We start from the raw sequence: 27856 nt of genomic DNA, 5'->3' as shown, positions 1-27856 counted from the left end.
TTAGACCACTGTAAGAAGTGTGGCTATCATGATCATAAAAAAAGATATTATTTATGTCTGTTATAAGAAGTACGAGTACCTAAATTTGAATTTAATAAGTATCAAATAAAAATTTCCGGGAAAAAGGAATAAACAAACTAATTTTGAGTGTAAATATGTCTGTTCAATATTTACAATATTATTCAGACACTCATTTATTTGTTCCTGTGAAGGTCGAGACTGAACTCGGTGAAACCTGTTTATAACAATAGCACAATTAGCAGATGACACGACAAAGAATTTTCTGCTAAAACTGAATTATTAATTTTACAGCGACGCTAAACACAATTCTTTAACTCAAAATTCGGCATTGATGTTTTCCCTTATACAATACAAACCACCTTCAATGTCAACACACGCTTACTTAATTGTCATCGTATGAAGATTAAATAAGAGGAAAATGCTAAGCGACAAGCTATAATCAAACTATAATAGTTTCCGATTCGTGAGAAGCCAGTCAAAGCCTGACTGCGCCGGGTAATAGTTGAAACAAATTTTAAAATTAAAAAAAAAAATGTTTTTTTTACTTTTTTTGTTTAAATAGTTGATTTTCTGAATTAGTGCGAAAATTAGGTCATTAGTTCTTGCTTGATTTTAGTAAAGTGCTCGAATAGTGGAGAACAATGATTGGAAAACAATCGCGTTTATTTTTTTTGATATCGCTATGTGGGCTGATGTTGGCGATTTTACTTGCGACCTGGGGCATACCAAAGATTGTCAGAAGCCAAATACAAAAGGTAAGAAACTATTTTCATTATTATTTCCAAAGTGAATTAAAACAATTTTGTCTGTAATAAATTAATACCTAATCTAAAAGAGTGCAGTATTTATATCATAATACAGTAATGATTTTGACGATCATTCTAGCCCAGTGGGTCTGGCTGGGTAGTGACTCTACCTGCCAATCCGAAAGTCCGGGGTTTGATACCCTGTAAATCCTGTAATAGCATTTATTTGTGAAATGACGCATAAATACTGTCCTAAGTCACTGTTGTTTTTTATGTACCTACTTTCATAAGTATATTTGTGTAAGATGTCCACCAATATTTTTTTCATAAGCTTCACTGACACGCGACTCGCGGGTTTAGAATCTGATCTGATGAATAAACGTAAGCGTATACAAAAATTTATCGTAAAATAAAAGTGAGTGAAAACACTAACTAAACATTGGATGCCAGTTTTTCGTTTGAAAATGTACTGAAAATGTAAATTTTATTTTAGGATTTTCAGGAGTAAATAAGTACGAACCAATATGACCATCGATCTTATACATATAAAGAAAATCAAAACGTATTTAAGGTATTAACATACTTCCACCACATGCCTTCTCCTATCTCAATGACCGGCAACGTATATACTTCCAACTTCTCCGTCGGCTCGTTTGAGTCATATATCATAAAATAATTAAATGACTTCGTATCTTCTTCTTTAGTCTTTTTCGTTTAGCGTTTGTCGACATAAATGTTAATTTTTTTTTACTCGCCTCTATCGCTCGAATGTTCTAAAGGTGTAAGATTATAACACCCGAAATTTAGATCTTAATGATACTAGTTAGTCAATTGTCTGTTGTCAGTAGGGTAGACCGGGGACAACTGAAACAATTTATACTTAATCATACTCAACTCAACTTGTTTCAATCATAACCAGTCCGTAGAACAACGGTGTGCAGTGTATGTAGACATTTTTGAAGATCTGTTGGTCACATGCTTCTGTTTTCAGGCCAGAGTTAAACGTAGATATTGCTGCTTTCATTCGTGGAATTTACACGCTGTTATACTTACAAAAACAGAACCCCATTTCATTGTTAGTTGGTTACTTGTGGGGACGATTAAAACACAGGGACGTTTGAAACGTTTCAATCGTCCACAAGGACGTTGTTTCTATTGTCCCCACAACACATGTTTGATTTCAAAGTCAATTATTTACCAATTAATAACACTCCATCACTGTTTCATGGCACTTAAAATATTGTAGAATCCACACTCATATCACTTAGCGAATTAAAATTTTCATACTACACGGGTACACAAAATTAGACAAAAATATACGAGAGCACCAATAGTTACTTTTTTGGTCGAAAATTTTCATCGGCTCCCTGACACTGCCACGTCACTCGCGTTCCCGATCGTTATTGGTTCAAACTTGCAAAATGGTCTACCCCGTGGCCTGAGTAGTTTTTCAAGAATTAAGTCAAAACCAAATAAAAATAAATGAAATGTTATTTCTTTCAACCGTGCGAATATAAACCTTAAGCAGGTAACCGAACGATGCAATTAATAAAATGTTTGAGGCAATTCACAACATGTATACGGCCAGCCTTCCTAGATTGTCATGCCTATACAGGTGTCGGTGTGTGGCTCCTACCTACCTAGTAAACGGTTTGGTTACCTACCTAGATTGCCAAATGTTTTTAGGTACCAAAATGTTATTTGAGTTTATGTGTAGTGGGTTTATAAAATTGATTTATTATTTACATAAATCACAGCCCGGAACCATTACAATAATTTCCGTCCAACCAAAAGAAATGATATTTATTTTTAATTAGTGAAGTTACCATCTACCTGTTGGTTGGTTTAATACACAAAATTATGTGATGTTGCTAAATTTATGAATGGTTAAGCTATTTACCTAAATAAGGCATTTACTTGAATGATAAAATGTTGTACAACCATCACACTTAAATGTCCTATGGTAGCATTAGTCGATGTTTGAGAGTAAGGTGAAAACCAAAACAAACTAGATAAATACTTACCTAAGTATACTTCCTTACAGGGGTGAATTTACGTAAAAGTAACGTAAGTCACGACTTCATTAAGTGGTTATTTGAACTACAGCTGCAAATGAAAGGATCTATGCATATGTCGGGAAAGTAACACTTATTTAGAGATAGATTATCACTTGAATGTGAATCTTTTGAATTGATTGAACATACCATAAAATCGTGACTAATACTCTTGTCGCGGATTGACTTACGTAAACATTCCTAACGCCGATTTCGAGCAGTTTTATCTGAGTATTTAATTACTTAAAAACCAGAAAACCAGATGGGTTCACATTAAGTGCTAAATATACCTACTTATAATAAATAAAGAAATATACACCCTGTTGTTATTGGATTACGTTAACTTAAAAAAAAAGAGAGATTCATTACATCAAATACAATTAATTTATCTATGAAACTAGCGTCGTAATTCTTGCGGTTATCGAGTTAAAAAAAAATGTGCTGAACACAACAATTCCTAATGTTATTTGTTTTGACATATGCCGTCAATCACTTGACTCTAACTTGAATGTTATTCTTAAGGGTCTCTCACAATAATAAATTAATTTATTATGTATGAAAAGGATGAACATTTTTTATTGCATATTTACCTAAAAGTGATATACAGGATGGTTCTTGATAATGAACCTAACGACGTGTCAAATTTAACGAAAAAAAACACGGTATAGAACAAAAAAAATACATTTTTGAAGCACTTATGATAAGCAGTTTCCATCTAAGTATTAAATTACTTTGTCAGTAAAGTCGGCAGAAAAAAAAGAGGCATTAAACGGATATGCAACTCTGTACATTCAATTGTATCGAACATTTAATTGGCACCTAAGTACTATGAAATTTTATGCCATTTGTGGCTGAAAATAAGGCATTAAATTGCGAATTTGGAAACAGCACATGGAGGTGCACTCTGTACATTCAATTGTATTGTTTAGTATCGACCATTTAAATGGCATCTAAATACTATGAAATTTTATGCCATTTGTGGCTGAAAATAAGGCATTAAATTGCGAATTTGGAAACAGCAGATTACAGAATCTGGACATTTAATTGTCATGTGTATGAATTGGATAACAGAAATTCTGGTTATTAAGCTAGTTAATACAGCAGATTACCGAATCTGGACATTAAATTGTCATGGAAAAAAAACCTACTGGTAACAGAATAACAATGACCTGACCTGTACAGTGTGCACGGCTCATTCAAAGCAGATAAAATGTATCTGGTCATTAATTTGACATGACTTTAGCCTTACGAGGATAAATATAGATATATGTGGAACCAGCAGATTACCTACTGAATCTGGACATTTAATTGTCATGTAAAATAAATGAAAAAAAAAACATACTTACCTTGGTTAAGGCAGATATATTTATCTGGTCATTAAATTGTTGTAAACATAGTTAAACAGCAATTAAAAAAAAAAAAAAAAAAAAAACTGAACATTGAATTGTTGCAAATATGAGCTTAATGATAATAACCTAAACACGAAGTAAATTACGGTTATACTGGTTGAACGTGCGCTTAAATGACGCTTAGATCAGATGATAAATGCTATCTGAGCCTTCAATTGTCATAATAGTAGATTGACGTCGGTCAATAAATATCATTAAATTGAAACCGAAATAAATTACACATATGAAAGAAAAAATACCAAGGCATCCAGTGCCTGAGAGTCTGAGACAACTACCCCAGTAAAATACTCAAGTACAATGACTGAGTACTTTGAGATAGCATAAGTTGAAATATTTTCAATATAATATATTTTGACTTGTGTTAGTTAGAATCATTAAATTGATTGGGTACAGGTTGCCCCAAGAAAGTCCAGTATGGCTTCTTAATTGTCGTTGGAGGCATTTGACAGCGAAGGTGATCCTACATCAGTAGGAGTTCGGTGGGAGCGCTGGAAAAGAGCACTCTTTATATACCTAGATGCCGCTAACGTCAATCAGAGTGAAAAGAGTGAAAAAAATAAATAAATAAAGACAGTTCATTGGTTTGACATTGCATTGTATATAAAAAAAAAAAAACACGTAGTGGTGCAGCTGAATTGAATAAAATTAAGCGAACGCTTGATACATTTCAACAACGCGGAAAAAAAAAGAAGTTGCTAACTCTGCTTACCGTCAACAAGGCTTTGTCAGTATGGGTGACCTCAAGAGAAAGACATGCCTATTTAAGTTGATCTATGATAGATTTTCAAAGACAATCTACGTCAGTTGAAAATCATTACAAAAATATATTGGTACTGAAGGTACTCGTTATCAGTTAGGGTAATAGGTACATACTGCAGAGATTCATGTAGGTGAATCTCATACAAGTCAGGTGTCCAGTTAAAACAAATAAACTAATGGATCTGTGAGCCTCTATTGAACTAATATAGAAAAAAAAAATAAGAAATAAAAATGCTGAACTTGTTTGCGTAATTTCACGGGAGGATATTGAAATGTGGTCTCTTTTTCGTGAATACATATTAAATTTGTATAAGATTTTCCAAGCGAACTAGTAACCTAAGTTTGTAAATTTATATAATAAATCTCACTAGTGACCTTATTTCGTCTGGTCAAGAAAATGAACAAAAGGACAACAATCAGCGACTGAATCGGCTTTGTCTGTAGTGATTGTAAAATGTTAAATAATCACAGATTTCAATGCTTCACGTCAATTATCTAGGTACCTAACTACTTACAATACACATTATTTAGAAGTTAGGGAACATGATTCTATTCTATATATAAATGGATTGATAGACGGATGTGAAGTTAAGGGTACAACTGAGAGAAATTTGCCTTGTGAATCTAACAAACTCGTCTTGTTGCGTGTTTATCTGTTTGAAACAATAGTATTTTAGTAAAGGGAATAAATCACAATATTGATGATACAAGTCGAATTTATACGAACCAAACAACAAGGTCAAACTTGTTAAAATATATTTTATTGAATCAGCCAAACATATGTTTAAATCAATATGTGACATGTGCTTTTACAAAATCGACTTGTTGGTTTAAATAAAAGATTGGTTCAAAAAAAAAAAAAAAAAAAAACAATAATATTTCCTCCCACGAACGCTCCGGCTGTGGAATGAGCTATGTCAAGGTATTCCCCGATGAACTACAGTATGGGGTTCTAAAAAAAAAAAAGGAGTATACAAGTTTCTAATGGGTCGACGACGCGCATGTGGCGCCCCTTGGGTTGCGGGCGTCCATAGGTTGCGGTGACCGCTTTCAGTTAGGAGGCCCTATAACTGTTTGCCACCGACGTGGTATAAAAAAAAATGTAGAAGGAAGTGTAACTACACTTAACAACATCAAACTTGTAGTTGGAATGAAAGAACACGTAGGCGCAATTTTAACAAAAAAATAAAATAGAAATGTTGAACGAACATTAAATCTAGTTGTTTTTCTCTCCGTGTGACACATAAATAAACGCTGAGTCTGTCAAGATATAACATCTCCTGAAGGAATTTAAAGACACAGCTGCAAAAACAAATTCAAATCGTGGTACCTGGGGAGAAACACTGTGCTTACCTACTACGAGGTAGTTACCTCGTAGTTCGGTGAGCTGTATAAGTATTCTGTTACTCCTGTTACTCCGGTCAATTTCAGTATGACTTGATGCCTTGTAAATGGGCATGCTGATTTGTTCGGTTAACAGCGCAAAGAAAGTAAATGAAGGAGATAATATTTGGGTAATAATTTAGATAATATTTTATCAAAGGAATGGAATGCACTCCCACCATAGATGTTCCCAGAAAAATACGACCTCGGTCTCTTTAAGATAAAAGTGAATATGCTAAGTATTACTGAATCGGTGAGCTCCATCTTCGACTATATCTTCACCTTCCATCGGGTGTGACTATGGTCAATCGCCAATCAGCCAAAGTATCTACGAGAAAGAAAGCTGATCATGATGAAACAAAATCAATAAAACGATAAAGTGGATACGTGACCCTGAATAGGATTTTAATGCATATTCTATATAGTATCTCTATGTATTACAATGCAATGAATCACGAGCCCTTTCGATCCAGAAAAAAAAAACAGTAGACAGTAAAAGTTTTAATAACTATGCACTGCAATTTATAATTAAATTTATGAGTAGATCTAACTAAACATTATAATATCCGTAAGTATTATGAATTGCATTAGATGAAATGAAAAATGAAATAAAATGAAATAAATGTTTATTCAAAAACTAAACCTACAACTAAATTTATCTTCTGCCAAACCAGAGTATGGTTTGTCGGCAGACGAGGCTCCAGATACATTAGGTTCTATAACTAAATACTTATATGTACTATTTACTAGTTACTAGCAATAATAGGTGCATATAATGAAGTATAGGGCCGATACAATCAGTTATCAATGTTATCATCAATAATTACCTAATATACATTAGACGCCTGACAAGCGACCTATTAAAAAAAAAAAAAATGTAAATCATGAAAAGGTATGAAATTAGTGAAATATTATTGTACGAGCCGTACATCTTAGATGATATGATTCTTGATGGTTGATGGTAGTCTTGATAGAAACACTGATTTTTGATACACTTATAAATTTATTGATAACCAAGGTATACTGAGTACTAGCTAGGAGCACGTATAAACATAAACTAATGCATAAATCGATGTATAGCGTAATCGCAAATACAGCGATCAATCAACCAATCAATCATTATTTATCTGCAATAAAACATAACTAAATGCAATCAAGCAATGCAAAGCAATTCTAATCAAGTCATAATTATATTAATTTTAATGCTGACGCGAGAAATGTGCGATGCTTGCATTGTACAATTATATTGTATGCTATTAAAGAAAGAAAAAAAAAAACAATCATATATGTATATAAAAAAAAATGTACTAATCTAGTTTTCAAAACAGTCTGAATTGAAAAAGGTAACAAATTTAAAGAAGAAGGAGTGAGACTGACATCTAGGAATTGTAGTTAATAAAACACACAAGTATGTTTGAGTATACACTGCAGGTGGTGGTGCAGCGTCCGCTCTGAGTCAACCCTCAGACCGGAATGTCCTAAACATATGACTAAAGATAGAAAATTAATCCCTAATAATAACTACTTCACATACAGTACTAAGTGGTAAAGACGGAGATGATCAAGTTAGGAATGACGAAAGTGGGCAGACAATTAGAAGAAACGTAGTTCATTAAAAAGAAAAAAAAAGATACACGGCACAGCATGGCAAGTATTTGAATTGACCTATTATTTAAATATTTATAAAAAAAAAAATTAAAACAAGAAAGGGATGTAGTGTATAGGTGTCTCGAGTACATATGGCAGTCGGTGTCCGAGTGCGATGGAGCACGGACGTGCGGTGTGTATTGGCGAGCCAACCCGATGTATATAGTGTAATAGCGTGACATTACACTGAGTATTGCGTATTCCACGTAGGTGTTGTAGTTTTCGAGAAATTTGGCTTGTTTCAACCGTAACGTGTTTCTATTGTCCCCGGTCTACCCTATTTGTTGACTCTACTCGTTGTTATAGGTCTTTGTTTTAGGTGAATAATATTATGTTTATTTAATTTTTTTTTCCGTTAAGTTCGACACTTTGTTACCGGTATAACCACTTGTATCGCTTTTTGTTAATTTATGAAAATATATTTTTGTTTCGTTTTCATACATAATAAATAGATTAAAAAGTGTGAGAGAACTTTAAGAATAACATAAAAGTTAGTGTCAAGTATCTAACGGCACATGTCAAAATAAATGCTCATGCTTGCCCTTACCCCAGTCGTTTGGAGTCGGTCGGCGCAGCATATCTTTCTCTTCCATACCTCTATCGCCCGTCATCTCATCATTCACTTGCTTTCGTACTATGTCGCAATAATACGTATATGGTGAAGCGTGGAACCTTCAGTGGCAACTTTACCATCGGAGGTAAAGTTGCCATAGTTGAAGATGAATAGCTCATAGAAACCTATAGTTATTTATAATACTTCGTACTTTAGTTACTTTGGAAATTACTTTAAAAGTAAAGTTGCCGCTTTTGTATTACAAAATTGTACACACTCTACAGTATTACAAAATTTAAATATTGAGTTTTAGCCGTAGATAAGTACATATTTATGTTTCTGATAAACAGGATTTCTGTGATGTGATTAGTTATTTGTCTAACGACAAATGCCGTATGTAGTTTAAGTTGTTGAATTTTGACTAAACTTGCTTTTTTGTTGCAAAACGTTAGGCCTATTATTTAAAACGGAATTAAATTGACCCCATTAGGGTCTGTCACATTTAAAATAAAGTAACATGTCAACTACTTTTTGTGTCTGTAAGCAAAAATAGTTACCCACACCTATAGAAAACCCCAAAAACAACAATTGTCATCCTCGTGTAATCATTAGCCTATGACCTTAAAAAAACGTTTATGACAATCAGAAGGTCATGAACCACGTCATTATGTTTGTAGGTAGTAAGTGTAGCGTCACACAAGTCATGCTTGCATGCCTTGACATGCAAAATGTCAGCAAGATAAAGTGAATAATTATTACCGTAAAGTTTTCCTGGGGTCTTGCCACTATGATAATCGATAATAGAAAACGTCAACCGAAACATACATTGTATTTAAATTAAATAAATAAATAAATATTGGGGACACCTTACACAGATCAACCTAGCCCCAAACTAAGCAAATCTTGGTGCTAGGCGACGATATAAATACTTATAAAGATAAATACATAATTATATACATAGAAAAATACATAATTATACACCCATGACTCAAGAACAAATATCTGTGCTCATCACAAAAATAAATGCCCTTACCGGGATTCGAACCCAGGACCGCGGGTCACTACCGACTGAGGGTCGCCTCAGTTATTTCATAGTTACTTTAGTTACGTAATATCCTTTCATATCATCTGTTTTAGCCTCATTTATTGTTATCAATCAACATTTGCAAGCATTAAACAGCTGAAACTAAAGGTGACACGATTCAAAAGATAGACTCTTAAATCATAAGCCTAGGTTACATCTCTACAAATAAATTGTTTTGTTAAAATTACCTACTTATTTAGTTTTATTAAGGTTTTATTAAGTTTAGAATAAATTGCAAAAAATATTCCCATACTTAATGATGATTGTAAAAAGTGTGGAAACAGCAGTGTTTGTTTACATGATTGGACAAGTAATGGTGAATTGACCTTATCTATGTACTTATATTGAATTAGGTCAGCTCCTGTCTCGGTGTCTCCATCGCCAGATCAGTTCCACGTCATACTTATATTGCGAATTGTCATCGCGCATTGATTGATTTGATTTACATGAGCCAATTTTCAGCTTCATGGGAATTCGGCAAGTGGGTCAAATTTAAGGTGCAACGTGTGACCCGTATAAATAATATAAACATGCATTCCTACACGGCAAGCTTCAAACTGGCCGTTTATACAACGTAAGTAGGTACACACAAGTAGCTATAGGTGCGTGGGAGCGACAAAATGTTCAAGACTCAGGCTAAATAGGTCCCATGTTAAATGTGTTACTTATCTTATAGGTATACTAAATAAATAAATATATATTATAGGACATTCTTACACAGATTGACTGAGTCCCACGGTAAGCCTAAGAAGGCTTGTGTTGTGAGTACTCAGACAACGATATATATAATTTTCAAATACTTATGTACATAGAAAAAAAAACATCCATAATTCAGGAACAAATATCTGCGCTGCTCATAACACTAATAAATGCCCTTACCGGGATTCGAAGCCAGGACCGCGGCTTAGCAAGCAGGGTCCGACCGGTCGTCAAACCATTTTCTATCATTACTACCTATTTTCACCTCGCAAAAAGGCGTTGAAAAACACACGCTATCACAAAAAGCTCACCAGGGTGGCTAGCCGAATGGCACAATCGCTCACGAAACGAAGCGGGGCCTGGGTGGCTAGCCGAATGGCACAATCGCTCACGAAACGCTCACGAAACGAAGCGCTAGTAGATATCTATCTCTGTCGCGCCAATACGCAAGCGCGATAGAGATAGATATCTACTAGCGCTTCGTTTCGTGAGCGTTTCGTGAGCGATTGTGCCATTCGGCTAGCCACCCTGATATGGTTATAGGAAGTTAAGGAACACATATATATTTTCTGTGTCTGTCGCAAAGAGTAATCATTGTTTTGTATTGTTTCAGAATGTACAGATTGACCCGTCCTCTCAGATGTTCGACAAGTGGCGGAAGCTACCGATGCCGCTCACCTTCAAGGTCTACGTATTTAATGTCACCAACGCTGAGGAGATCAGCTCAGGCGCCAAGCCTGAACTTGAGGAGATCGGGCCCTACGTCTATCAGTAAGGAACTATTTGATGTATAGATCCAGCCGTCCTCTCAGATGTTGACAGGTGGCGGAAACTGTCTAGGTCACTCAGGTTCACTACGTGTTCAATGTCACCAACGCCGAGGAGATCAGCTCAGGCGCCAAGCCTGAACTTGAAGAGATGGTGCCCTACGTCTATCTTAGCAGATGTTCGACAGCACGCCACGGCACTACCTAGGTCACTCAGGTTCAAGGTCTACTTGTTCTATGACACCAGCGCCGGCGCCAAGCCTGTGAGCCGGAACAACGTCCCTCTGTGTCTACAAGAAAATAAAAAAATTTCACATCGAGCCATCCTAGCAGAGCCGGGGAGATTGGCGCAAAGCCCAAGCTGGAAGAAATCGGGCGTTATGCCTATTTGTAAACTACCTGTTAAGTCACGAAACGCTGTCTTTCTGTCACTCATCTATAATAATTGTGCGACAATACTTCGAAGAGCGTTAGGGCCCATTTAGACGGTACGAGAACTCGCATACGAGTTTTATTACATTGCGGTATTTGATGGCTGTGCAAAATTGTATGTACTTAACCTCAACAGCCCGCAATGTAACTAAAATCGCATGCGAGTTCGCACGCCGTCTAAATCAGGCCTGTGTTTGCGGCTTAAACTCTGTCTTGAGATGACTCCAAGGTGTCGGGGTCAATTTCGACTAGTAGACAATTCAACTAATCGAAATATTTTGAGTAGGTAAGTGAGTTACTTACTAAAAAATTTCATTGCTCGATCACAATTATCCCATGAAGTCGCGACGGTCGCAACCAACTATTTTAAATAAAATATTCTTAACGATAATGGGATCCGAGCGGTGCGAGAATATAGCAAGTGTTTACCGCGAGACACAATAAAATATACACGATTAAATAGCGCAGTGATACATAAATATGTATGAAAATGTAATTCCATAAATTCCATTACATACATATTTACAACGTAATAAATCTAAATGGGTAATATGACTAATAGGACGCATAACTTTAATTTAAGTGTATGATTTTTTATTTATTTATTATAACCGTCAATCACTTGAATGTATGTAATTCTTAAGTGTCTCTCACACTAATAAGATTTTTTTTTTTTGCGAATTTAATTAAAAGTATATACAGGATAGTTCCTGATAATCCTGATAATGAACCTAACAACGTGTCGAATTTAACGGAAAACAAAAAAAACACGGTGTATAACAAACATGTCTACATATGACCTATTTTTAACCGACTTCAAAAAAAGGAGGAGGTTCTCAATTCGACTGAATGTTTTTTATCCGTATTTAAGTTGAATAGGAATGAGCGTAAAATTAAAAAGTTTAACGTCGCTTCATCATCATCATCCTGTCCCGGCCGGTTTCGGCCTCGGCGAATCAGTTTGTACCTAGTACTGGCCCCGTAGCCGAATGGCACAAACGCTCGATACCTATCTCTATCGCTCTTGCGTATTGGCGCGACAGAGCCAGACTACCTTTCCGTTTTCGTCGCGTCGCAGAAATGCCATTCGGCTACGGCACCTGGCCAATGAAAGGGACGGTCGTGAGCTCTCATTTTAGACAACGCCTACGTACATCCGAAGGACGTATAAGCTACTAAAAGAAATATAAGTATTATACAAATATTGGCAATTTAGAGTAAGCGACATGTTTTAAAAATAAAACCCATTACGATTCAGCGACACAATAATAAATATATAATTGTAGCTATCATTACTACATGACCTTGTACATAACCGTTGGAGCCTAATCGCTGGAACCAGTGGGGCATTGAGTGATTTTATTATTTTTATCAAATGAAATGTTTCGTGTAATATCAATATATCAAACCTTAATTGACGACATTACGGAAAATGTCAAGGTTGATAGATTTTTCATTTATTTACACGAAATAACTGTAGTTACTGACTAAGTTAATTATCGAATCAGTGAATGGTGCTGCTAACTTAACCCTTTGCCAATGGTACGCCAAATGCCAGTTTAATAATTAGTTACTACGTAAACTCTGCCAAATATAGATAGTATACAGTGTGTGGCCCGGAACCGGGGATAATAATACAAAAAAAAATTAGATTGGAAAATTAGATTCCTGTGAAAGTCTGATTATGATTATGTCTTAATGAATCCCCATTTAATTTTTTCTCCCCGGTTCCGGGCCACACACTGTATTATACGTGACTCAAATAACAAATACAAACGTAAAGATTAAGACCACTTATGACTCCTTTACGGCTCAGCCACGACATTGGTCTAAGCGCGACAGCGGTGAGCGGCGGCCATACATTGGAGTGAGACACAGCGATGGGACTTTCCATTCGCACGTATGGCTGCCGCTCACCGCTGTCGCGCTTAGACCAATGTCGTGGCTGGGCCGTTATGAAGGTACTACAGATGTAGTGCGAAATGCTTTTCCTTCGTGTTTTCACGTGAACGAGACGTGTCATGTCATGTTATTTCAATCAGTCTCAATCACAGTGGTATGTGGTCTCAAGTCTCAATATAAGAAGTACTAATGTTAAGCGAACTAGCACGACAAATACGCATGTTTCACCCATTCTACCCATAGATCGATGTTTCCGAGAAATCACGATGGAAAATTATTATGCACTTCTTGGTGTAGGTAAGTATGTACATAACTATAAGTATTGCAAAGTTCAAACGGAAACAGAAAAGCCACAGAAAGTAATATTAAACGAACCTACACCAGAGTACTGATGTGGAGCTTGGTGACTGGGTAAGAATTTCACTACCACCATTCCTCCCGTGGGTGTCAAAGTGGCTGTGGGATATGGGTTCATTTGCGTTGTGAACGAAATGGGCTAGCAACCTGTCACTGCAATATCTACCCTTTAATAGGGATGACGACTACATAAGAAAATGGCATTCTTTTTAGTCCGTCAGTTAGATCGTCCAATAATACTGAACACATATTTTTCGCATTCACATACCATCAAAGTTCCGGAGTGGGGGCTTGTGACGTCACTTCTAAGTAAAAATTGTACCTAGGCGTGACGTCACGCGAAACTTCAATGCACTGTACCGTCGTCATTTTTCGTTTACGAGAAAAAAGAAAAAAAAACGTCACTACTTTTAAAAAATCTCGTATCTCATGCTTCTCCTCAAAGTTAAAACGCAGTAAGTCTATATGCATTCCATACATACTTACTACAATTTTCTTTTCATTGACAGACAAAGATACTTACAAGTTTTTTTTAAAAGTAGAGTAGAAGAGAAATAAGGTAAGGAGGAGGAGGTAAGGTAAGGTAAGGTAAGGTAAGGTAAGGTAAGGTCATTTTTAGGGTTCCGTAGTCAACTAGGAACCCTTATAGTTTCGCCATGTCTGTCTGTCCGTCCGTCCGTCCGTCCGTCCGTCCGTCCGTCCGTCCGTCCGTCCGTCCGCGGATAATCTCAGTAACCGTAAGCACTAGAAAGCTGAAATTTGGTACCAATATGTATATCAATCCCGCCAACAAAGTACAAAAATAAAAAATGGGAAAAAATGTTTTATTAGGGTACCCCCCCTACATGCAAAGTGGGGGCTGATATTTTTTTTCATTTCAACCCCAACGTGTGATATATTGTTGGATAGGTATTTAAAAATTAATAAGGATTTACTAAAATCATTTTTTGATAATATTAATAGTTTCGGAAATAATCGCTCTTAAAGGAAAAAAAGTGCGTCCCCCCCCTCTAACTTTTGAACCATATGTTTAAAAAATATGAAAAAAATCACCAAAGTAGAACTTTGTAAAGACTTTCTAGGAAAATTGTTTTGAACTTGATAGGTTCAGTAGTTTTTGAGAAAAATACGAAAAACTACGGAACCCTACACTGAGCGTGGCCCGACACGCTCTTGGCCGGTTTTTCTTTAATATATGACATCTTATTTCGATTTCTAACTAAGGAAGTTTAAAAACATAATAGTCGGGTCTCTATACCTTATTTTGTGTTTTTATATTTTAATATACTTTATATAGGCATACCGGAATAAGATACACTCATATAAAGTCGTGTACTTAATTACGGCAGTCAAAACGAAGGCTATATTAAAAGACAAACAAGATTTTTTTCTTAGTACATTGGAAGATTATATAACAATTATACTCAAAACATCGAAATAAGTAAGTAACCTTTGTGCTTTAATTTTGTGAAATAAAACAAATTTAATGTCGATGCCACACTCCAATATTTCGCACGGATTACTCAACGAGTATACATTTCGTACTCAATTATGAGACTAAAATCTAAAAAATATATGTACCGTAATTATGTCACTATAATCTGTAATCTTTACTCAATAAATTTACATCAAATATATAAATATACTTCACCGCAAATAGTAATAAAACATAAAAACATTGCGGACTGTGTTTCCGTTATTCCGGGATACTCCCGCAATTATGTACACCGCGTCAAAATGGTGTACATTATTCCGGGAGCGGGTATTTTAATTAAAATATGCTTTAAATTAATTTGAAAAGATGATATGTCTTTTAATAACTATAAGACAATTATGATACAAATTTAATATAAATAAACTTACCCGCATCACAGTAAACCCTTAAGAAGTTCCGCTGCCGCGTTAAGCTCACCGTCAAACACGCCCATAGAAACCACTGCGTGGTTGCGACTGACGCGTTTGGAGATACCTCACGGCTTCAAAAGATATGATAGATATTCGAAAATCGACTTTTTCGGTTCTATTTGATCTATAGTTAATAAAATACTGCCTTAAATTAAGATTTTACTGATAGTTTCCTAATTTTGCGACAAAAACCAAAGTATCCCGGAATAATGTACCACATTTTACTATCCCGGAATAGTGTACAGTTACCTTACGTGTCTAAAATTCTTTGATAATCTAACTGACGGGCCAATTAGTTTTTTTAGTCATCTCGCCTATTATCAAAAGTGGTACTGAGACTAAAGACGTGCTCTGCCTACCCGTATTGGGAGAGAGTTCGTGTAGCATACCTACATGTTAAGTGCGTTTTCAGATTATCCGATCCGATATTGTAGGACCGATATCCCATACATTACAGACGCCATCTTGGATTTTTTCCATTGAAATCCTTCCGACATTCGATATCGGATAATAAAACGGACTTAATGATTCTCTCCTTTCTGCGCTAACTCTATCCGTTAAGTATGGTATGTTTTATGAAAACTATTTTTCAGGCAATACAGAGAAAGGTTAAACCTCAGCTACGGAGAAAACGACACGGTGGAGTACATGCTGAAGAAGACCTTCGTCTTCGACCAGAAGGCGACCGGCTCCCTGTCCGAGGACGACGAAGTTACTGTCATCAACTTCACCTATGGTAAGGGCACGGAATGCAAACCGGTTATAACCGTAACCGAAATAATCGGTTATAACCGGTTATAACAAATTTTCATAACCGATTATTTGGAAATTCAAATAACCGGTTACGGTTATTATCGGTTATTTTTTTGTGACAAAAATTCGATGAATTGGACCTTTAGTGACTCAAAACTCCTTTTATGGATGTAACTATCATTTGTATACTTTAGTAACGAAAATATAACTTTCTTCCCTTACTTGTGGACGATTTTGATTAAATATTGTATCACGTCAAAGACCTTAATTATCATTTTCAGTAATTTTCTATTTTTATTTAAAAAAGCACAGATGACTTTTATACTTTTTGTCGAAAAAAACCGTAACCGATTATAACCGGTTATCGGTTATTTTTCGGGCATAACCGTAACCGTAACCGGTTATGAAATTTGGTCGGTTATTGCATTCCCTAGCGTGGATACACAGTAGATCAGTCAATGAATGCTCAAAAGGGGGGTCTAGGTGGAATGGCCGAAAGCAGAAAGTTTCACTTCGGGATGTTGTTAGGGGTAGTCAGTAGACATACATACTAAAAGTCCTCGGACTTTGGACGTGAGCTCGAAGAGGGGGGGATGAAAAAAGGTCCCATTTTTTGGTTTTTTGCTCATATTTCAAAAACTATGCGTCATACGAAATTTTGGTTTACTACACCTTGAAAGCTTATAAAATTCTCTATAACTTTGATCTAGAACCTTTTTTTCTATTCTCAACCATTATCTAGGTATGAGCTCCTAAAAACTGTTAATTTTTTAAAAATCGTTTTCCCCCCCACTTTTTGCTTCATACATTGCTCCATATCTTGAAAAATATTTATCTTAGACAAAAGTTTTCTCAAAAAATCTTGTAGATCATTCAAATACCTTTCATAATATGTGTACATATGCTTCTGGGTCATGTACCGTTGAATAATTATACGACTTTAAAACGAAATGAAACAACAAATGTATGTGATAAACGTGTAAAATATGTATTTGATGAACATGATTGTATTATGATGCTGTATAAATGCATTCACATACAACAGGTAACTATACAATTAGCTGTACACATCTACCATCCACCACTACTACAATCTGTGGTGCACCGGCAAAATATTGACTTCAGTATTTCTTCCGGAGCAGCTGGTACTTTGGTTTGCACAGGAATCAGTAAGTTGCTTTCGTTCCGTGCCATCCCCATTCATCATCCTCCTTGCGTTATCCCGGCATTTGCCACGGCTCATGGGAGCCTGGGGTCCACTTTGACAACTAATCCCAAGATTTGGCGTAGGCACTAGTTTTACGAAAGCGACTGCCTTCTTACTTTCCAACCCGAAGGGTAACTAGGACTTATTGGAATTAGTCCGGTTTCCTCACGATGTTTTCCTTCACCGAAAAGCGACTGGCAAATATCAAATGACATTTCGCACATAAGTTCAGAAAAAAGTCATTGGTATATTAGCGAGGGAGGTAAAAAAAGTGTGGAATACTAATACAACTAACGAACTTAGTTTCGGAGGTAAAAACAGCTTAAGTTACAATTATGTCCTAACTCTTAAAAGTTTTCTACTACTATTCTACTTTAAATCAAATTTTAACGTAAAAAAAAGGTTTCTACTTGACGAATACTGGACCAAGTGCGCTAAAATACTCGTATACTGGACCAAGTACCTACTCTTAGATCATAAACTGTTATAAATTTGAAATTCTCATGAATGCAGAAATGATTTCGTTAAAACAAATCCGAATTTTTATGTTATTACGTGAACAAATATGTTAGTTATGTTACTTTGTACCTTTGAGCGGCTCTCCTCTGCAAAATCATGAGTTTGCACTTGCCTCAGTATCCTTAGGAGGTATGGATATAACTTACACGTGTTTTAATTTACTCGCTGCCTCTTTGGGCGGGATGATACTAATCGGTCTTCTTTATTTGTTTGAAATGCTGTCGGTCTCACACCTTACTACTATCAACACTGCAATTCTCTAACCTTGTGTGTTACTGTGTTTGTTGTCCCAAATAAATCAAACAAATTGAAACTGTTTCTTCCATGTCATCTGGATCAGATGAGACTCATGAGACAACTGTATCTTAGACAATATCCTCCCCGCCGTTATCATCAGTGTCTTCCTCTATCCTGGGGGTGTCGTTGACTTTCGATCCGGAGGTTGCGGGTTCGAACCCGGCTCGTACCAATGACTTTTTTCTGAACTTATGTGCGAAATGTCATTTGATATTTGCCAGTCGCTTTTCGGTGAAGGAAAACATCGTGAGGAAACCGGACTAATTCCAATGAGTCCTAGTTACCCTTCGAGTTGGAAAGTCAGATGGCAGTCGCTTTCGTAAAACTAGTGCCTACGCCAAATCTTGGGATTAGTTGTCAAAGTGGACCCCAGGCTCCCATGAGCTGTGGAAAGTGCCGGGATAACGCAAGGAGGATGATGAATGGGGATGGGCACGGAACGAAAGCAACTTACTGATTCCTGTACAAACCAAAGTACCAGCTGCTCCGGAAGAAATACTGAAGTTAATATTTTGCCGGTGCACTACAGATTGTAGTAGTGGTAGATGTGGGTATGACAAGGCCTTTATGTACAGCTAATTGTATTGTTACCTGTTGTGTGAATGAATTTATACAGCATCGTAATACAATCATGTTCATGAAATACATATTTACATATTTTACACGTTTATCACATACATTTGTTGTTTCATTTCGTTTTAAAGTCGTATAATTATTCAACGGTACATGACCCAGAAGCATGTGTACACATATTATCAAAGGTATTTGAATGATCTACAAGATTTTTTAAGAAAACTTTTGTCTAAGATAAATATTTTTTAAGATATGGAGCAATGTATGAAGCAAAAATAGCGGGTGTTCTTAGTGTAAGGCCTGGGGCCCATTCTCGAAACGTACAAGCCTTGTATTACAAGTGCGCGAACTGTCAAATCGTATGGGTTTCCATGGAAACACACTTGTAATACAAGACGTACCTTTCGAGAAACGGGCCCCTGAGTGCACGCTCATATTCGGCGTTCCGCTGGGCGGGGCGTGCGGCGTGCATGTCAAACAATTGAAGCTCATGCGAGTGTCCTGAGTCGACGCTGCACAGATTGTATGCACGCTCGCCCGCCCCACGGTACGCTCCGCACTGAGCGTCCTCTCAGGCCTTCCACATAGGTAGTACTAGCACTTCCCAAACGTCGGCGCCCAGTCAGCTATATACAAATACATGGTGTAAATATACGCCCCAGGTCCGCAAGCAGGTATTTAGGGTTCTCAAAGGTCGGTAACGCATAAGTGACTCTCCTGATGTTGCTTATGTTCATTGGTGGCGATGACTGCTTCCCATCAGGCGGCTCGTCTGCTTGTTTGCTGCCTATTTCATAAAAAAAATCGGTACAAAGTTGGTGCAACTGCACAGCAACACCATTTTCCGTAGCACTATCACGAAACCGACGCTCAAAAGAAACTAGAGTGGTACAGTGTTCTCTAAATGTAAACCACGGTATATTTCAGGCAGCTTTGCTCCAAGTCCAAGAGCTGATGCCAGGTCTGGTGGGGATGATCAACGGGGCGCTTGAAGAGATGTTCACCAACCTGACGGACCCGTTCCTTCGCGTCAAGGTCAAAGACCTCTTCTTCGATGGGATCCACCTTAACTGTGTGGGAGAAAACTCAGCCTTAGGTGAGCATGAAGCTGCTGTCAGCATTAAAAACCAATCATTTGGGTCTCTCTTTAAATTTTTAAAAATCTTTAACAAAGTACATGCACACATAAACTCACAGCTGTATTTCCAAACGAGGTAGTCAGAGCACCCGAAACGGCTCAGATTTCAATGGCACTCTTGGCAATGAAGGGGTTGAAAGATTGTGATATTGCCAGCCCATCGCCCTTCCTTACCACAATGGCACCTATATCCTAATACAGTGGGTGGACTTCTACGACACCCACGCCACAGAGGGTAGAGGAGTATTTTTATTTTTTGTTTAATTTATTATTCTAACCTTTACTAATCTACTCTCTAGCACTTATATAACGCTATATTTCCGGGAAGGTCTATAGTATTAAATCAATCTGTATATAATTTTAAGATGACATGTAAAATTTGAATTTGAATTTGAGGTGATGAAATTCTTAACCCCGTCCCCACCACATGTCACGACATCCCGATGTTAATTTTAATTAACCTTTACTTTCATCATTTACCTTTTTGTCGCGACATGTGGTGGGGACGGGGTTAAGAATTTCATCACCTCAAATTCAAATTCAAATTTTACATGTCATCTTAAAATTATATACAGATTGATTTAATAATATAGACCTTCCCGGAAATATAGCGTTATAAAACGGGTTTTATATGCGCTAGCAGCTAATATGTTGAAATTCGGTGCCAAGCCAAGGGTAAAACCGACTTTAATATAAAATATCACTGACAGTCACAGTATCGGTAGAGTGAGGTTTATGGTGTCTTCATATTTTTGAATTTTTTTTCAGGTCTCGTATGCGGAAAACTGAAATCTGAGAAGCCACCCACAATGCGCCCCTCTGAAGACGGAAACGGATTTTACTTCTCCATGTTTAGTCATGTAAGTACAAAAACGTTACTTACAAGTCATCTTAACGCGGAAGGTCACCGCTCAAAAACGTCGTCCGTATTCACTTGATACCACATGATACTAAATTAAAGGAACCGGCAATGTCTTTTTTCCTGTTTGTGTATAGAAGATATTATCTACCAAAGTACCTAATAAGATCGAGGTCGACGGCAAGTACTTTTTTTTCACCACCCCAACTGTTAAAGTGATACTTTAAAACCGGATAAAAAGTCACGTTTTGTCCACATGAGTGTAAAGTAATTTCATACACATTTCAACTTCATGTCCGATGCTGATGTTTGAAGGCTGTCAGAATTGACGTTTTAAATGATGATTTTGGGTCACAAATATGAAATTAAGTAAATTGATGGAATTAATTTAATTTGATGTTTTGCAGTTAATGTTTTCCTAGTGTTGGTGCGGTGAAAAACCTTTACTTTCACTTAGTGACAACCCACCAGCCTTGAAACAGTTGAAACCCTCGGAACACTAATGGCTCCACATTTTGACCCACTCGCTACGCTCACGGTTCAACATTGGAATCTTTCGCTTGCCCAGATATCAACATCGACACGTGCGGTTGAACAACAAATTAGCCCCCTTGTAAAACACAGCCATAAGGGACTGTAACTCAGCAATTCCCGAAAAGTTTGTACATTTGGATCACGTCTCCGATTTTGATAAAAATTGATAGGCTGATAGAGTCCATGATGCTGAGCAAGACTCGTTCCCGAGAAAAAATGTCTTAAAAGATAAAAGACCGGACGGTCCTACCTCTCTACCATGTGATATTTTTGTCGTCTTACGGAATTCAAGAACGTGAAAAAATCGTCAAAATCCGGTCGCGCAATTAATGGACGCTGAACATTGGACGCCCCGCCCCTAAAGCTAGGTTCCTTTGTTCTTTATTGTTTTAAGAAAAAAACTGCATTGAATTTTTTTTCCCATTCAGTTATTAATACCTACTCTAAATCAATAAAAAAAAGAATACCTACTTAGGAACAATGAATTGTGCAATTTTTTCCATTAACTGTAACTGTAAGGATTTGATAATCATCATTTCCTAACCATTTGAGCTTGCTATCTCAAACGAAAATCCATAGCTAACTTATAAAGTAGCTTGAGAAATTGGGGTAGGTAATCTGTTAGAGAGACTTTCATAACTGACAGTTCCATTTTCAAAATCATTTGGTTTTGAGATAGCGCCACTCGGCTTAGCAGGCCAGTATTATGATTCCAATTTTATCACTTATCCACGTGGATAAAGCATCCGTCACGCTTTGGCAAGTATGTCAGTGTGAGAGTGACAGTTGTCTTATCCACGTGGACAAGTGATAAAACTGTAAGCATGATACGCCGGCTGGTATGAATAGAAAGGAAAATCAATCCAAAAATTAAAAAGAGTCTAAAACCATCGGAATTGGAACCTAGATAATTTAATGGAATTCGAAGAAATGGTATAGTTGGAAAAACAAAATCTAAATTAAAGATGACTGTGTAATAAACAGATTGGACTTGTAAAAGTTACGGCCGCCGGAAATGGCCAGGAAATGATGAGTATCAAATGCTTAGTCTTTTTAACACATACTAATATAAAAATCAGCCTTGAGAATTTAAGGAAAGTTTTTTTTTATAATATATATATAATGTATAACTCAAGTTTCAGTGCCACTTTTAGCAATTAGGTAAGGCATTGAAAAAATAAGAAAATGTGATATTGCAGTGACCGGTCGCTAGCTTATTACCACAATTGAACACATAGTCACATATGGTCGACTCTTAAAAATACATTTTTTTTTTCTTCGGGAGTTTTTACGAGTAAGTAGTATTCAATGAGGAGGCACACTGACATTTTATCCCGTCAGGCGGCGCCTGTGCAGTGTCTAGGCATGTCACTGTCATTCATATGTAAGAGAGAGAAAAAAAATCTTCTCGCTCTCACTTATGAAATTCTTTATCTGTGCAATGGACTAATAGGGTGGCGCCATCTGCCATAACCTTCGAGTGTGCCTCCTCATTGACATTAACTTCTTTTTCAGATGAATTTAACACAAACCGGGCCATACCAGATGATACGCGGTACAAAAGACCTCCAGGAGCTCGGGCACATAGTTTCGTACAAAGGCAAGAAACAAATGAATAAATGGAAGGACCCGTACTGTAACCAGCTGAACGGTTCTGACGCGTCCGTCTTTCCGCCGGTAGAGGGCGCCCCTCCTCAACGGCTGTACACCTTTGAACCTGAAGTATGCAGGTAAATAAATATGGAATGAGATAGTAAGCTCATAATGTACTGTCGAATTTGGTGAACCCTCTTTAAGCGTTTTAGTCCTTTATTTGAGTTGACAAGGTGAAAAAACAAACCTTTTCTTGAATCAAACACCTCGTCTTACGTATTACTTTTCAGTTATTCGTTAAGGGTGGTAAATGGGACTTTTCTTTGGGACTTTTTGTTGCCAGTATAAAATATTAACGCAACACAATAATATAATCGATTACTTACAGGTAATTTGTCGATTATGTGCGTACTATTGTACATTTTCTATTATTATATTTTGGAACATAATAATTTCCTCGTATTTTATGAAAAACAAGTGTCACATAGTATCAATCTATCAATAGTTATTTGTTATACAAGGGTGCAAAGTTGTATTTTAAACGCCGAGTGTGGAATTGAAAAACGAGCAAGTGAAAGGATTCTATAGTTGAACCACGAGCGAAGCGAGTGGTTATAGAATAAAACCCTGAACTTGGCGAGTTTTTCAACACACGAGAAGTAAAATACCCACTTGACAGTCCAGCCCGCGCGACCATATTCCGGTCAACCGTCCGGGTTTTTAAGCGACGCGCGCAGCGCGCTGCGCATTCACAACTTTTTACAAAAACGTCTGTATCTTCTAAACTACACAAGGTATAGTTAAAAAAAAAATACTTCGGTATAAATGAACGTACAGTACTTGAAATAAAATTATAGTGATAGTAAAATATGTATGATCATATACTATAAATCAAGGTTAAACTTATGTAATCGAAAAAAAATGAAGAAATTTTTTATTTGACTATTACTTAAATTACAGGAAATTTTGAGCGATGACCCTCTTTTTTATTACGTATTAGAGAAATATACTATTTTACCTTTATAATGATACCACAACCAACACATACAGTTCTCATGAAGATATCCAAAAAAAATTAAACAAATTCAAAATCAAACACAAACACGCGGAGTTTGACAAGGTACTGCCGAATTTATTTTTTCATTCACTAAGTAACGAGCGTACACTGCCATCTATACTTTTTGTAGCAAACAATGTAGTTAGGCTACGTTATTGTATCAAGAGAATAAGTAAATAATGCCGCAATATTTCGCTAGATGTCACTTTAATCAACTGTGTCTCCATCCCCTCTTTTGGATAGTAAGGTATCGTAGGACTGTCTACCGGAATTTTTTTTTTGGATACTATGCTATCGTAGGACTGTCAAGTGGCTATATTTGCACCCGTGTGCAACACAAAACTTTTCCCCTCACAATAGCGAAGGAAAGTACACGGCAAAAAACGCGTTTATCACTGCTTCCAGTAATGCCACAGGTGGTAAATCATCATCATCACTAGATTCACCCACTTTTATCAATTTTAAAGCAGAAAATTTTACTATATTCAAGGTCAAATTACTTTATCCACTACTGGATAGAATGTGTTTTTACCCGCTGGTATTAAAGGATAAAACACGTGTTTCCGAGCTAGTGAGGGGAAAAAATAAAAATACTCCTCTACCCTCTGTGGCGTGGGTGTCGTAGAAGTCCACCCACTGTAGGATATGGGTGCCATTGTGGTAAGGAAGGGCGATGGGCTGGCAATATCACAATCTTTCAACCCCTTCATTGCCAAGAGTGCCATTGAAATCTGAGCCGTTTCAGGTGCTCTGACTACCTCGTTTGGAAATACAGGCGATAGAATGTGTTTTTACCCGCTAGTATTAAAGGATAAAACACGTGTTTCCGAGCTAGTGAAGGGGGGGGGATAATTTCCGCCTTGGGCGTTAACACTTTAGCATTCAATTATAGACTCCTTTGCTTCGTTAACGATTCAATTGCTTCCTCGTGACAGTCGTGAGACTCGTGCCACAATTTTTCATCCATGTGAACTTATTTTTTTTTCTCAGATCACTGTATGCCAACCTAGTCGGCCCGGACACCTTGTTCGATATGAAAGCGATCTACTACGAAATCGGCGAAGACGCCCTGGCAGCTAAAACTGCGAACCGGGATAACAAGTGCTTCTGTCGGAAGTATGTATCTAATATATTTCATTGTTTTAGGATTTTATGATATAAATAATGATTCATGACAACGTGACAGTTAAAATACCATCATCAGAAGATCAGCGCTGGCAGTCACCAGCAACATGCTGAGATGAGCAGTTCGTGGCACTTCATTCCACAAAAAAAAAATTATCATATTATATGAAGCTTTTAGAAAAAATAAAAGCTAAGTTACAAGTAAACAATTGAAAGGGACTCACTGATTCTGTCAGTTATTCGCCATTTACCTTATGTGACTAACTTCGTAAGCGAACTGGTAATACATGAGCCACCTTTGAAAGAATACGATACGAACCTCACTGCCTAAATACCCATGCTACAATACCAGTCTTTCATAAATTTAGTAGATATATACAAGTATTCACTGTCGTTTCAGGAACTGGAGCGCTAACCATGATGGCTGCCTACTCATGGGTGTGCTAAACCTAGAGCCATGTCAGAACGCGCCGGCGCTAGCGACGTTGCCACACTTTTACCTAGCCTCCGAAGAATTGTTGGAGTATTTCGCCGGAGGCGTTAATCCAGATAAAGAGAAGCACAACACTTATGTGTACCTAGACCCGGTGAGTCTTGCTTTTCTTGAATGTTTAACCCAGCAGGCGACGTTGCAGCACTTCTATCTAGCCTCCGAAGAACTGCTGGAATATTCAGCTGGAGGTGTCTGTCCATCAGATAAACAAAAGCACAACACTGTCGTGCACCTTACCCCGTGGTCTTTCCTTGAATGTTTAACACAGTATGCGACGTTGCCGCGCTGTTACCTAGCTTCTGAAGAACTGCTGGAGTATTTTGCCAGTCAGATCAGAGTAGATTTTAGACTAGTTGCAAATCGATCACGCTTCGTTGCGTAGGTATCCTTTATGGTTCTTCCGTATTGGTTCAATAAAGAAGTAAGAGAAGTGACGACGAATATTTGTTTTTATTTCCAGATAACCGGTGTCGTGTTGAAAGGCGTCAGACGGCTGCAGTTCAACATTGAGCTCCGGCAAATAAAGGGGATCCCACAGCTGGAAAACGTGCGCACGGGCGTTTTCCCGCTGCTTTGGATTGACGAGGTGAGTCATGTTTCATAGCACTTGGCTTGGAAAACAGCGAACACCAAACAATAAACACGAACGTGGGGATAACTGGGATAAGTAGGTTGTGAGTGTGAGGAGCCTCCATTAGGATCACGTACGGTGTCGTACCTTTATTTAATGCCACATCTGTGGCAAAAACGTATTCGGCATATGGACGCCTGCAACTCCAAAGTAAAACGGTGTTACTAGCGCGTTGCTGACCCTTTAAAAACCTGTAGATCCTTTACTTCTCTAAACAACCACATACTGTAGGTAGAGTGTAGACACACGATAAAAACTCGGCATCCAGCGCAAACCAATTCTGGTTGGTTAGCAGGAGATACCTAATTCTTCTTTTTTTAGGGTTCCGTAGTCAACTAGGAACCCTTATAGTTTCGCCATGTCTGTCTGTCCGTCCGTCCGCGGATAATCTCAGTGACCGTTAGCACTAGAAAGCTGAAATTTGGTACCAATATGTATATCAATCACGCCGACAAAGTGGTAAAATAAAAAGAGGAAAAAAATGTTTTGTTAGGGTACTCCCCCCTACATGTAAAGTGTGGACTGTTTTTTTTTTTCATTCCAACCTCAACGTGAGATACATTATTGGATAGGTATTTAAAAATGAATAGGGGTTTACTAAAATCGTTTTTTGACAATATTAATATTTTCGGAGATAATCGCTTCTAAAGGAAAAAAAAGTGTGTCCACCCCCTCTAACTTTTGAACCATGTGTTTAAAAAATATGAAAAAAATCACAAAAGTAGAACTTTATAAAGACTTTCTTGGAAAATTGTTTTGAACTTGATAGGTTCAGTAGTTTTTGAGAAAAATACGGAAAACTACGGAACCCTACACTGAGCGTGGCCCGACACGCTCTTGGCCGGTTTTTATCTCTATGGCGTACAACTTACAGCGGATTTTTTTCTTTGCAGGGTGCAGAATTGCCGCCAGAAATCCAACAGGAGCTGAAGCAGTCCCACACGTTGCTAGGATACGTGGAGATGGGTCGTTGGATCATGCTCTCCATAGCCATATTAGTGTTGCTAGCCAGCCTGTTCAAGCTAGCGAGGAGCGGCGCGCTGCCGATGTGCGGCCAACATACTAACTCTGTCAGTTTCGTGCTGTCGGCGAATGGTAATGGGAATAAATTGCGTTGAGGGTGTGGTAGATTTGGTTTGTTTTCTTTACCTTTGAACATGCAAGTTGTGGAATGGGCTACCTTCTGAGGTGTCCCCCTTGCGCTATGACATGGGGTTCTTCAAGAAGCAGGTTTTTAGGGTTCTCAAAGGTCGGCAACGCATAAGTGACCCCTGATGTTGCTTATATCCATGGGCGGCGATGACTGCTTCCCATCAGGCGGCTCGTCTGCTCGTTTGCTACCTATTTCATAAAAAAAAC

At 37.4% G+C, this 27856-nt stretch overlaps 1 protein-coding gene across 1 annotated transcript; it reads left to right on the top strand.

The window, feature by feature from the left end:
- The first annotated feature begins 352 nt into the window (after nt 1–352).
- LOC125228975 (sensory neuron membrane protein 2-like) lies at nt 353–27627 on the top strand. Its single transcript, XM_048133720.1, has 10 exons — nt 353–776; nt 10969–11126; nt 16312–16460; nt 19999–20163; nt 20974–21065; nt 23114–23328; nt 25239–25364; nt 25774–25960; nt 26327–26452; nt 27391–27627. Exons 1-10 carry the CDS (start codon nt 663–665, stop codon nt 27613–27615), a joined length of 1557 nt encoding a protein of 518 aa, XP_047989677.1. The 5' UTR covers nt 353–662; the 3' UTR covers nt 27616–27627.
- The last annotated feature ends 229 nt before the right edge of the window (nt 27628–27856 follow it).

The sequence above is a fragment of the Leguminivora glycinivorella genome, chromosome 8 (assembly GCF_023078275.1).
Source record: "Leguminivora glycinivorella isolate SPB_JAAS2020 chromosome 8, LegGlyc_1.1, whole genome shotgun sequence".
Taxonomy (NCBI): Eukaryota; Metazoa; Arthropoda; class Insecta; order Lepidoptera; family Tortricidae; genus Leguminivora; species Leguminivora glycinivorella.
Note: the sequence above shows the minus strand (reverse complement) of the source record. Positions and strands in the feature narration are given on the sequence as shown.

Excerpts from the sequence above, each read along its gene's own strand:
- LOC125228975 (XM_048133720.1), top strand. The coding sequence starts at position 663 with ATGATTGGAAAACAATCGCGTTTATTTTTTTTGATATCGCTATGTGGG. Across the intron at positions 777-10,968 it reads TCAGAAGCCAAATACAAAAG|AATGTACAGATTGACCCGTC; the intron begins GTAAGAAACTAT and ends GTATTGTTTCAG. Across the intron at positions 26,453-27,390 it reads CGCTGCTTTGGATTGACGAG|GGTGCAGAATTGCCGCCAGA; the intron begins GTGAGTCATGTT and ends TTTTCTTTGCAG.